Source organism: Orycteropus afer, unplaced genomic scaffold (assembly GCF_000298275.1).
Source record: "Orycteropus afer afer isolate SDZICR_OR568_19922 unplaced genomic scaffold, OryAfe1.0 scaffold00008, whole genome shotgun sequence".
NCBI classification, from domain to species: domain Eukaryota; kingdom Metazoa; phylum Chordata; class Mammalia; order Tubulidentata; family Orycteropodidae; genus Orycteropus; species Orycteropus afer.
In genome coordinates, this window is record NW_006921595.1 from 23,831,151 (window position 1) to 23,842,693 (window position 11,543).

General features: G+C 36.9%; 1 protein-coding gene and 1 pseudogene across 1 annotated transcript in view; both read left to right on the forward strand.

Annotated features, from left to right (window-relative positions):
- AGMO (alkylglycerol monooxygenase) overlaps positions 1–11,543 on the forward strand; it is a 265,841-nt gene that overhangs the window by 235,989 nt on the left and 18,309 nt on the right. The window contains exon 11 of the mRNA XM_007946666.2: positions 4,983–5,065. Coding sequence (XP_007944857.1) covers positions 4,983–5,065 — 83 coding nt within the window. The remainder of the gene's footprint in view (positions 1–4,982; positions 5,066–11,543) is intronic.
- Positions 10,742–11,543, forward strand: part of LOC103201503 — a 5,749-nt pseudogene continuing 4,947 nt past the window's right edge.

An 11,543-nucleotide genomic window follows, 5' to 3' on the forward strand; every position in this document is an offset into this window, starting at 1 on the left:
GGTAACTATGGGGAGGAAGTGGGAGGGGAGCTGTTGCATTGTGGTAAACTGTGGTCAATGACATGAGACAAAGTATATGTGAACTGCTGTACAGAAAGTGAATTTGCTCTGTAAATCTTCACCCAAATCAGAATAAAAAAATAAAAAAATTTAACCTCTTCTGATTTCACTTTTTAGCCATGATTTGACCAGTTTGAACGGATTCAAGCCCCAATTTCCTATCATACCTGAGGGGAACACTCGAGGAACACCCTCTTCAGGTTTCTAGGGTTCTCTCACTGCGCAGCCCTCTCCTCTCGAGTACGTTGTCCTGCAATCAATAGCTACATTGATCTCTCTGAAAGCCCAGGTTCATCTCCTCAGTTCAGGTGTCCATCAGGCTCCCCAGAGTTCCCTCACTTTGTGCTGAGGCCTGGAAATGCTCTCATGTGCTACTTGTATAGCTTTGCTCATCTGTATCACATCTCTCTGGAATTACTGTCCTTTGTTGCATAGTGTCCAGTACCTTGAAAACCATTGTTTCAAATATTTTCTCATTTTTCACTTGTTTCAAGTAGAAGAGTAAATTGGATACCTTTTAGTCTATCTTGTCCTATGTGCATTCATTTTTTAATGGAGTTGGATCCAGATTTTAAAATATAAATGCAACACATCTAATATTTCAGTATTTAGTTAAAATAGTTAAAACGTTATTTTATATTTTCTTAAAAATTTTTTGTGGAATTTCACTACCTACATATCAATTCAGTGTTTCTGAAGTATATATCCATTATATTTTTGTCCAATAGATTTTTACTTTTTATATATTTAGTTTGCTTCTTGCTTATAATTATGGAAAATGCTTGTATTCTTTCTGTATGCTTCAATAGCAATGACCTAGAGAGTTCTAGGGAGCTCTGGTACCATAGTGCCTAAGGCACTTGACTCCTAACCAGAAGGCTGGCAGTTCAAACCCACCAGCCACTCCTCGGAAGGAAGATGGGGCAATCTACTTCAGTAGTGATACTGCCTCGGAAACCCAAGGATGGGTCGCTATGAGTCGGTGCCGACTCGACGGCACATAACAACAAAACAACAACAGAGAGTTCTAAAAATACAAGTGCAAAAAAGAATCTAATCACTACTAACATCTTTTATTTAATGAGCTAATCTCATCTCAAGACAGAGTCTTGAGATCCACAGAGAGTTATGAACTGCATATGATATCATATTGAGTTCTGTTTCTGTGTCTGTTTTAAGCAAGGGAAGCATCTTTAGCCTTAAGTTTCAGTATGACAAATCTAGAACTTCAACATTAGATGCTAAAGATTCATGGAGGTATGTCAGCAAATCTTCTGCCTTTGTATCAGAAGTTACAGAGCTTTAAAGTACTAGACTCTGTTTGCAACCCGTTTTTCCTGACCCACTTTTCGTCTGAAGCTGTATTCATCCTATTCTAAACCTTGACTATTTCACCCCAACTTACATCTCTGCCATTGGCCCCTCTACGTTTGTTGTTCTTCAGTTTTCAACCTTTGTCCCATTTTGGCGTCAAGCAGTCCTATTTTGAATTTTACAAACATCGTTTATCAGCCGTGTGATGACGGACAAGTTACTTAACTCTGGTTCTCAAGTTTTGTTTTGTTTTGTCATACATAACACAGACATAATTGGTATTAGTTTTGCAGGGGCAGTGGGACTTAAAAAGAAATGTAGATGAAATACATGAGATGGAAGCTATAAAATAATAGATGCTTAATAAACTTCCTTATTAAATTTTAACATGTAAACAAACTGTATGCTTAATTTATAATTTTTGAAAGGGAAACAAGTTACTGTGTATTATAATATTTCAAAAAATAACTTGATATGTAATATGAATACAGGCTGTCCTCAGATGACGAACAAGTTCCATTCCTAAGGCTGTCTTTAGGCTGAATTTGTACATAAATTGAAACAGTTAGGTTTGATTTGTATTTAATGTCAGTTAACCAAATGTTTGTCTTAGTATATAGTATATACTGTACATTTCTATGCATAAAAAGCATTAAAGAAACAGTACCATATACACTAAAATGTCTTTAACATAATACAATAGTACTAATAATTATTATTACAATTACTTATTATGATTATACATAATGCTATAATTTATAACATTTATGATAATATTATACATATTATAATGAAATGTTGCAGAGATTCACAAAGTATTTTCATGAGGATTAATAGAAATCATATATGGAAAATTTCTGGTACATACTAGACATTCAATAGTGCTAATTTCCTTCCTTCTTTTAACTGAGCATTTAAGTTCCAATATAACCTCTAGCTACTTTGTTTTGATAAGGATCATTTAGGGAAAAAATTATAAATGATTTTTACCATTACAGACAGTTTTTTTGTTTTGTTTTGTTTTTTTCCCCTCAATTGACACCCACTGTTTCTTCAGAGGAGCTTTGGTGGTGTAGTGCCTAAGGCATTTGACTGCTAACTATGAGGCTGGCAGTTTAAATCTACCAGTCATTCCTCAGAAGGAAGATTAGACAATCTATTTGAGTAGAGATACCACCTTAGAAACCCAAGGAAGGGTTGCTATGAGTTGGATCCAACTGAGTTAGTGAATTTTTGTTTGTTTGTTCTCAGAGCATAAAATCCATATTTGATCCCATTCCAAAAAGAGGTCATCAAACACAATATGGATATTATCATTAACATAACATACAAGGTTAAAAATAATGATCTGATAGGGAACATGAATGTGAGGGGAAAACTGGTGCTTCCCTTAAGAGAAATTTCAAAATTATTTGATAAAGAAGGAAGGAAGAGAAGAAGGACATTAGCTGATAAACAGTTATAAAGACAATAAATTAAAAATGGACCAAGTAGGAGAGCATTTGCTGTGTTTCCCCTGCCCATTAAAACAGCTTGAGTCATATGGTTGGCGTGTCACAGTCATCTTTCTTTCTCTCTAATCAGAAATATATATTTTTTTTCCATGAAGAAAGAAAAAGAAAGAAATAAATGTTGCAAAGATTGGAGTTAGAAAAACAAAGGAAAAAAACATGCTCAACATTTCTCAAGCTGAAAGAACTGAAGAAAAGATTGAAGCCTCCCATTGTAATGCTGAAGGATTCTATGGACAAAATAAAGACTGAGACAGGGAGCCACAAAAACAGATGGAAGAAATACTCACTATCACTGTACCAAAAGAGTTGGTCTACATGCAGTCATAACAAGAGAGAGCATATGATCAAGATTATTCACGGAAGAAATACAAGCTGCACTGATGGCACTGGTGAAAATAAGGTTCCAGAAATTGAGGGAATATCAAATGAGATATTTCAACAAACAGATACAATGCTAGAAGCAGTCATTCATCTATGCCAAGAAAGTTGGAAGATAGCTACCTGGCCAACCGACTGGAAAAGACACATATTTGGCCCCATTCCAAAGAAAGATGATCAAACAGAGTGTGGATAATATCATTAATATCACATACATGTAAAATTTTGCTGAATATAATTCAAAAATGTTTGGAGCAGTACAGAGATAGGGAACTGCCAGAAATTCAACCCAGATCCAGAAAAGAGCTTGGAAAGAGGCATGTTGTTGTTGTTGTTGTTATGTGCTGTCGAGTCGGCCCCGACTCACAGCGACCCCTCCTTGGGTTTCCGAGGCAGTATCACTACGGAAGTAGGATTGCCCAACCTTCCTTCCGAGGAGTGGCTGGTGGGTTTGAACCGCCAGCCTTCTGGTTAGCAGTCAAGTGCTTTAGCCACTATGCTACCAGAGCTCCTGGAAAGAGGCATATCAATGCTGAAATCAGATGGATCAAAACAGAGTCTACCAGAAAATGTGTACATGTTTTTATCAACACAAAGGTATTAGACTATGTGGATCATGACAGTTTATGGATAACATTGCAAAGAATGGGAATTCCAGAATACTTAATTGTGCTCATAAAGAACCTGTACATAGACCAAGAGGCAGTCATTCAAAAAAACAAGGGGATATTTCATGATTTAAAAGCAGGAAAATGCATCAAATATATATTCTTTCACATATGTATTCAATCTCTATGTTGAGCAAATAATCTGAGAAGTTGGATTACATGAGGAACAACACGGCATCAAGATTGGAGGAAGACTCATTAACAACTTGCAATGTGCAAGTAGAGAGTCAGCAAAAAAGAGGAAGACCATTAACAAGAAGGATTGAAACAGTGGCTGCAACAATGTGCTCAAACATTGCAATGATTTTGAAGATGTCAGCATACCAGGGACTGTTTTGTTCTTTTGTACAAAGTGTCACTATGAGTCAGAAACAACCTGAAGGCCCTAATAATAATAATAATGATGTTTTGATGGGCATCACAAAGTAGCCCCAGCTTATTATTACAACCTTTTTTTTTTTTATGTACCTTGAGTTTTTAATATGATAGGCTTTATATGGGTTGGTTTGTAACTATGGGTTGTACTTTAAGTCAGATGGTGGTTGTTTATATGAAAAATATTTGACACACACAAATGTATGTGTATATATATTTGCTCTCACAAGCACATTCTCTTTTGAATGTTTTTGGACTGTCATTATTAAAGAAAACTTTGGCTTTGAAACCATACAGAATTGGTGACATTAAAAATAGCTTCAGAACATGGTATTTATTCACAAAAGTGCGAGTGAATTTTTCTAAATGTGGCCACACATGCATCAAAAATTATGAAAGACAAAACTTCAAAGGAAAATTTCCTGGAAGAACACTTCCTGTGAATTATCATTGTGGAATTATGTATTCCATTCACCACGTGTTCAACACATAACTGAATGACATTAGGAAAACCAAAATGCCATCTGCATATCAATATATTTGAAAAGAGTTTGTGATAAATGCTGCAATATAAAATAAAATAGGGAACTATTTTCCTTGTCAGATGTGAATTGTAATATTCCTTCTTAAAATGCTTCTAGAGGATACACTGGTCTCTGTGCTTGTTTAACAGGCATTATCACAGATCACTCTCCTTCTGAGGATTGGCTTCATTATCCTGACCTTGACCTCCATTGGATTTCTTATGGATCAAAGGTAAGAATTGAAAATTTTGTTTTTTCTATTTTTCTTATTTTTTTTTAAATAAACAGTGGTGGCATATCATTTTATCATGTAAAATGGTAATAATGGAGCTTTCTTCAATAAATAATAAAATTTTACACTGACCAAATATTTATCATAAAAATTTAAACTTACATTATGATACTTCTATTTTCAATGTAACAGTGACAGATTGTCTGATTTTTAATGTATATGGGTATATGGGTGTGTCACCCTGCATGTACATCTTGTTTACTATTGGGCTGAGAAGCAGCCCTTGAGAATGGGTTTTATTCCAGGCCCAGAATGAATCTCAGGGCCATACTATTGGGGGTCTCACCAAACTCCATCCGACCAGTAATTCTGGTCATGATTAGTTTTTGGATTTTGTACCATGTTTTTCCTCCCATTCTATCCAGGATCTCCAGATTTGATCCTTTCCTGAATGGTTAGCATTGGTAGCTGGACACTATCTAGTTTTTCTGGTCTCAAGGGCCATCATGTACTAGGGCTGATTGCTTCCAAATACTCCCCCCTCTTTTTTTTGCACTCTTCATTGCTTCCAACAATAGGAGACCGTTTGGTGCATCTTAGATGGCCACTTGAAAGCTTTTAAGACCCCAGTCGCTATTCACCAATGTAGGATGAGGAACAAGGCTTTTATGTATTTTGTTATGCCAATTGACTCTGGTGTCCCCCAGTATTTTGGTCCTGAGTAGGGAGATCTGTTGGATCTCTCTCCCACAGTGTCTGGTTGTCTATGAGGGATTACTCTGCATCTGTCATATGATGTTTCTATAAGGACTGCAGGTATTTTGTATCACTGATATCTGTGCAAGATTAGCCTCTGCTGAATTTATCCTTGGTCTAGAGTATACTCCTGTTTACTGACCCTCATCTGATCTTCTCAGTTGTTTGTTGGTTTATCTGTAGCCAGGTGTCTGGTGTCAATGATAATGCAGTTTTGTGGATATACTGGTTGGTATTAGCATCTGTCGTCTATATCTTATGTGCACAATTTGGTGTTCTCCATTTTCCTAACGTTTTCATGGTGGTCACAGACTCTTTCTATACATCCCTCTCCTTACCCATGTCAATGTGTGGACCCCAACTAGCCCAAAATTAATCCCTCCCCTTCCCTCCCCATCTCAGTAACCTACAAAGTGAGTTCCCTTTCTTAAGCAAACCCTTCTTTGTCTTTTTACAGTAATGGGCTCATACAGTATTTGTCCTTCTGTGATTGACTTATTGCACTCTGCATAATGTCCTCCAGGCTCATTCACGTTGTGAGATGATTCATGTATCCTTCATTGTTCTTTAATGTAGCATAGTATTCCATTGTGTGACTATACCATAATTTGGTTAACCGTTCATCCATTGATGGGCATTTAGGTTGTTTCCATCTCTTTGCTATAGGGAATTGTGCTGCGATGAACATAAGTGTGTTTATGTCTGTTCATGTCCTGCCTCTCACCTCTTTAGGAAATATTCCTAGTAGCAGAATTTCTGAGTCAAATGGTATTTTACTTTTCAGTTTTTTAAGGAAATGCCATACAATATGCCACAATGGTTATACCATTTTACAATTTCACCAGCAGTGCACAAGAGTTCCAATCTCTCTGCAATCTCACCAGCATTTGTTATTTTCTGTCCTGTTGAACTTTGCTATTATTGCTATTATTACACCCCAAGAATATATTTTAAATCAACTTTTCAATGAAATTTTGTTTTCATGTATGTTAGAGAAAAGATGATGATTAATTTGGCAAAATATAGACCATGATTCTGTAAATGTAATAAGATAGGAAATATATTTAAATACTGCTTTATTTTATTGAATATTTTTATTGTTAGGTGCATTCAAATTGGTTCCAGCTCATAGTGACCTTGTATACAACAGAATGAGACACTGCTGGATCCTCCTGTGCAAAATATTTAGCCTATTGTTGCAGCGATGTATCAATCCATCCTGCTAAGGGACTTCCTGTTTTTCGCTGACCCTCCACTTTACCAAGCATGATGTTCTTCTCCAGGGACTGGGCCCTCCTGATAGCATGTTCAGAATACATGACAAAGTCTCACCATCCGCTCCTCTAAAGAGAACTCTGACTGTACTTCTTCCAAGACAGATTTATGCTTTCTTCTGTCAGTCCATGAGTATATTCAATGTTCTTGCCAACATTATAATTCAATGTCATCAATTATGTTTTGGTCTTCTCAATTCATTGTCTAGTTTTCATATGCATATGAAGCTATTGAAAATACAATGGCTTGGGTCAGGTGCACCTTTGTCTTCAAAGTGAAATGATTGCTCTTTAACACTTCAAACAGCTCTTTGCCACAGATTTGCCCAATGCAGTATGCTCTTTGATTTTATTACTTCTGCTTCCATGGGCATTGATTGTGGATCTAAGTAAAATGAAATCTTTAACAACTTCTGTCTTTTCTCCATTTAGCATGGTGTTATTTATTGGTCCAGTTGTGACAATTTTTGCCCTTTATTTTGAGGTGTAATCAATACTGAAGGTTGTAGTCTTCAACCTTCATTAGTAAGTCCTTCAAGACCTCTTCCCTTTCAACAAGCAATGTTGATTCTTTTGCCATTGAATTGGCTCTGACTCATAGTGACCCTATGCACAGCAGAATGAAACACTGCACATTTGTGTGCCATCAGAACAATCTTTGCTATACTTGAGCCCATCATTGCAGCCACTGTGTCAATCCATCTTGTTGAGGTTTTTCCCCTTTCTCGATGACCCTGCACTTTACCGTCCATGATATTCCTCTCCAGGGATAGGTCCCTTTTGACAACATTACCAAAGTAGGTGGGATGAAGTCTGGCCTTTCTCACTTGCAAGAAACATTCCATTTGCAGTTCTTCCAGGACAGATTAGTTAGTTCTTCTGGCAGCCCATGATACTTTCAATATTCTTCACCAACACAGTAATTCAAAGGAAACAAGTCTTCTTTGATTTTCCTTATTCATTGTCCAGCTTCACATCATATGAGACATATGTTAGTTTTGGGTTAAGGATACATAAATATGTTGTTGTTGTTATGTGCCATCGAGTCAGACCCAACTCGTAGTGACCCCTCCTTGGGTTTCCGAGGCAGTATCATTATGGAAGTAGATTACCTCATCTTCCTTCTGAGAAGAGGCTGGTGGGTTTGAGCTGCCAGCCTTTTGGTTAGCAGTCAAGTGCCTTAGACACTACGCTACCAGAGCTCATTTATCTATATATACATATGTTATGTATATATAGATATACATAGCTATGGCACTTTCCCAAGGAATGCATACTTGCCATCATAGTTTAGAAGCAGATTCTGGATTTTATCAAGGTCCAGGCATACAAGGACTTACAGTTAAATTAACTTCTTATAGTATACATCCCCTAATAAATGTTTAGAAAAGAAGGATTCAACTTGCACACTGTACAGTCAATGTCAATAACATATAGAATTGAAAATGTTTTAATACTTGGAAATGTTGTTGTTTTTAGTATTTTCCATGGCTCTATATCTGTAATTATCTATACTAGAATTAAAATACATACTGAGTTACAGAATGGGGAAACAAACAAAAAAAATTCAGCAAGTAGCATGAGTACAGAAAAAATGAAGATCTAAATAAGTACAGGTATATATCATATTCATGATTAAAATGCATAATACTTTTAGAATTGGAATGCTCACCAAACTGATTTAAATATTCAGTACAGTCTGAATCAAAATTGCAAATGGTTTCTTTGTGGAATTTGATAGGCACTTTCAAAAACAGAAAGGCAGAAGTTTCGCTATTGGCTATCAAGATTTATAAATCTTCTATAAGTTATGGTAATTAGATGTTTTACTGGCACAAGGATTAGAATAGAAAACCTGTAAATGGATATAGATATGTATATATGGTCTTAATATGATCTTAAAATGTTCTTGAAAAAAATGAATTTACATTGAAATTTAAAAAAGATAAATTAAATGACAAATATTTACCTGTACAAATAAAATAATTTCAGACTAAGATAGACTCCTAAGAAAAAGGCCATCCACTTCTCAAAGAATTGGCCAGTGAAAACCTAATGAGTTGCAGTGAAACAATGTCTGATAGATTACTGGAAAACTTTATGAATAGCCCTGAAACATTGTCCAATACAGTGCTGGAAGATGAGTCCCTTGGGTGAAAGGTACTCAAAATATGACTGGGGAAGAGCTGCTTCCTCAAAGTAGAGCCGACCTTAATGATGTGAATGGAGTAAAGTTTCAGGACCTTCATTTGCTCCATCTCTTCAAAATGAGAAGAAACAACTGCAAACATCCATTAATAATCAGAACATGGAATGTACAAAGTATGAATCTAGGAAAATTAGAAGCTGTCAGAAATGAAATGGAATGCATAGAAATCAATATCTTAGGCATTAGTGAGCTGAAATGGACTGGTTTGTGCCATTTTGAATCAAATAACCACATGATCTACTGTGCTGGGAATGACAAATTGAAGAGGAATGGCATGCCATTCATCATCACAAAGAATGTATCAAGATCTACCCTGAAGTACAGTGCTGTCAGTGATAGGATAATATCCATATGCCTCCAAGGGAGACCAGTTAATACTACTATTATAAAATCTATGCACCAACCACCAAGGACAAAGATGAGGTAATTGAGGATTTTCACCAACTTCTGCAGTCTGAAATTGACCAAACATGCAATCAAGATTTGTTGATTATCACTGGTGATTGGAATGCAAAAGTTGGACACAAAGAAGAATGACCAGAAGTTGAAAGATATGGCCTTGGTGATAGAAATGACAATGGAGATCACATGATAGAATTTTGTAAGGCCAATGACTTATTAATTGCAAATACCTTCTTTCAATAACAGAAAGGGTGACTATATACATGGACTTCACCAGATGGAGTACATAGGAATCAGATCGACTACATTTGTGGCAAGAGACAATGGAGAAGTTCAAAATCTTCAGCCAGAACAAGGCCAGGAGCTGATTACAGAATAGACCATCAAATGCATACTATGCAAGTTGAAAGGGAAGTTTAAGATGATCAGAAAAAGTCCATGAGAGTCAAAATACGACCTTCATTATATCCCTCCTGAGTTTAGACACTATCTAAAGAATAGATTTGTTGCATTAAACACCAGTGACTTAAAACCAGAGGAATTGTGAGATGGCATCAAGAACATCATCCATGAAGAAAGCAAAAAGTCATTAAAAAGACAAGAAAGAAAGAAAAGACCAAAATGGATGTCATAAGAGACTCTGAAACTTGCTCTTGAATGACGAATAGCTAAAGCACATGAAAGACATGACAGCATGAAAGAGCTGAACAGAAGATTTTAAAAAGCAGCTTGAGAGGACGAAGTCAATTATAATGAAATGTGCAAATACCTGCAGTTGGAAAACTAAAGAGGAAGAGCACTTTTGTCATTTCTCAAGCTGAGAGAATTGAAGAAAAAAAATTAAGCTTCAAGTTGCAATATTGAAGCATTCCATGGGCAAAATATTGAATGATACAAGGGACATCAAAGGAAGATCAAAGGCATACACAGAGTCACTGTACCAAAAAGAGTTGGTCGATGTTCATCCATTTCAGGAGGTGGCATATGATCAGAAACCAATGGTATTGTATTTGCATTCTCCCTCCCTCTGCCAACATGGTGGCCTCAGACAAAAAGAAGAATAAGAAGGGGAAGACTATCTCCCTAACAGACTTTCTGGCTGAGGATGGGGGATCTGGTGGCAGAAGCACTTGTGTCCCCAAACCAGTCAGCTGGGCTGATGAAACAGATGATCTGGAAGGAGATGTTTCAACTAGTTGGCACAGTAATGATGATGATATGTATAAGGCACCTCCAACTGACTGTTCTATCCTGCCCCACTGCTCCACGGAAACCTGGTATCTACTGGAGCCGTCTTCCCAAATCACCAGCCTACATTGCTTTTCTAAGGAATCTGCTCTATGATGGGACAGAAGATTCCATTAAGAAATTCTTTAGAGGATTGAACATCAGTGCAGTGTACTTCCTCATGAACCCAGCAATCCAGAGAGATTAAAAAGTTTTGGTTACGTTGAGTTTGAGGATCTGGATTCCCTGCTCAGTGCTCTGAGCCTCAATGAAGAATCTCTAGGTAATTCAAGGAGAATTCAAGTGGATGTTGCTGATCAAGCACAGGATAAAGAAAGAGATGATAATTTTTTGGCCAAGATGTTGTTGTTGTTGTTAAGTGCCATCGAGTTGTTTCCAACTCATAGTGACCCCATGTACAGCAGAACAAAACACTGCCCGACCCCGTGCCAACCCCACAATCCCTGCTATACTTGAGCCCATCATCGCAGCCACCGTGTCAATCCATCTCCCTGAAGGCCTCCCCCTCTTTCGTCGACCCTCCACCCTACCAAGCATGACATCCTTCTCCAGGGAATGGTCCCTTCTTACAACATGACCAAAATAGATG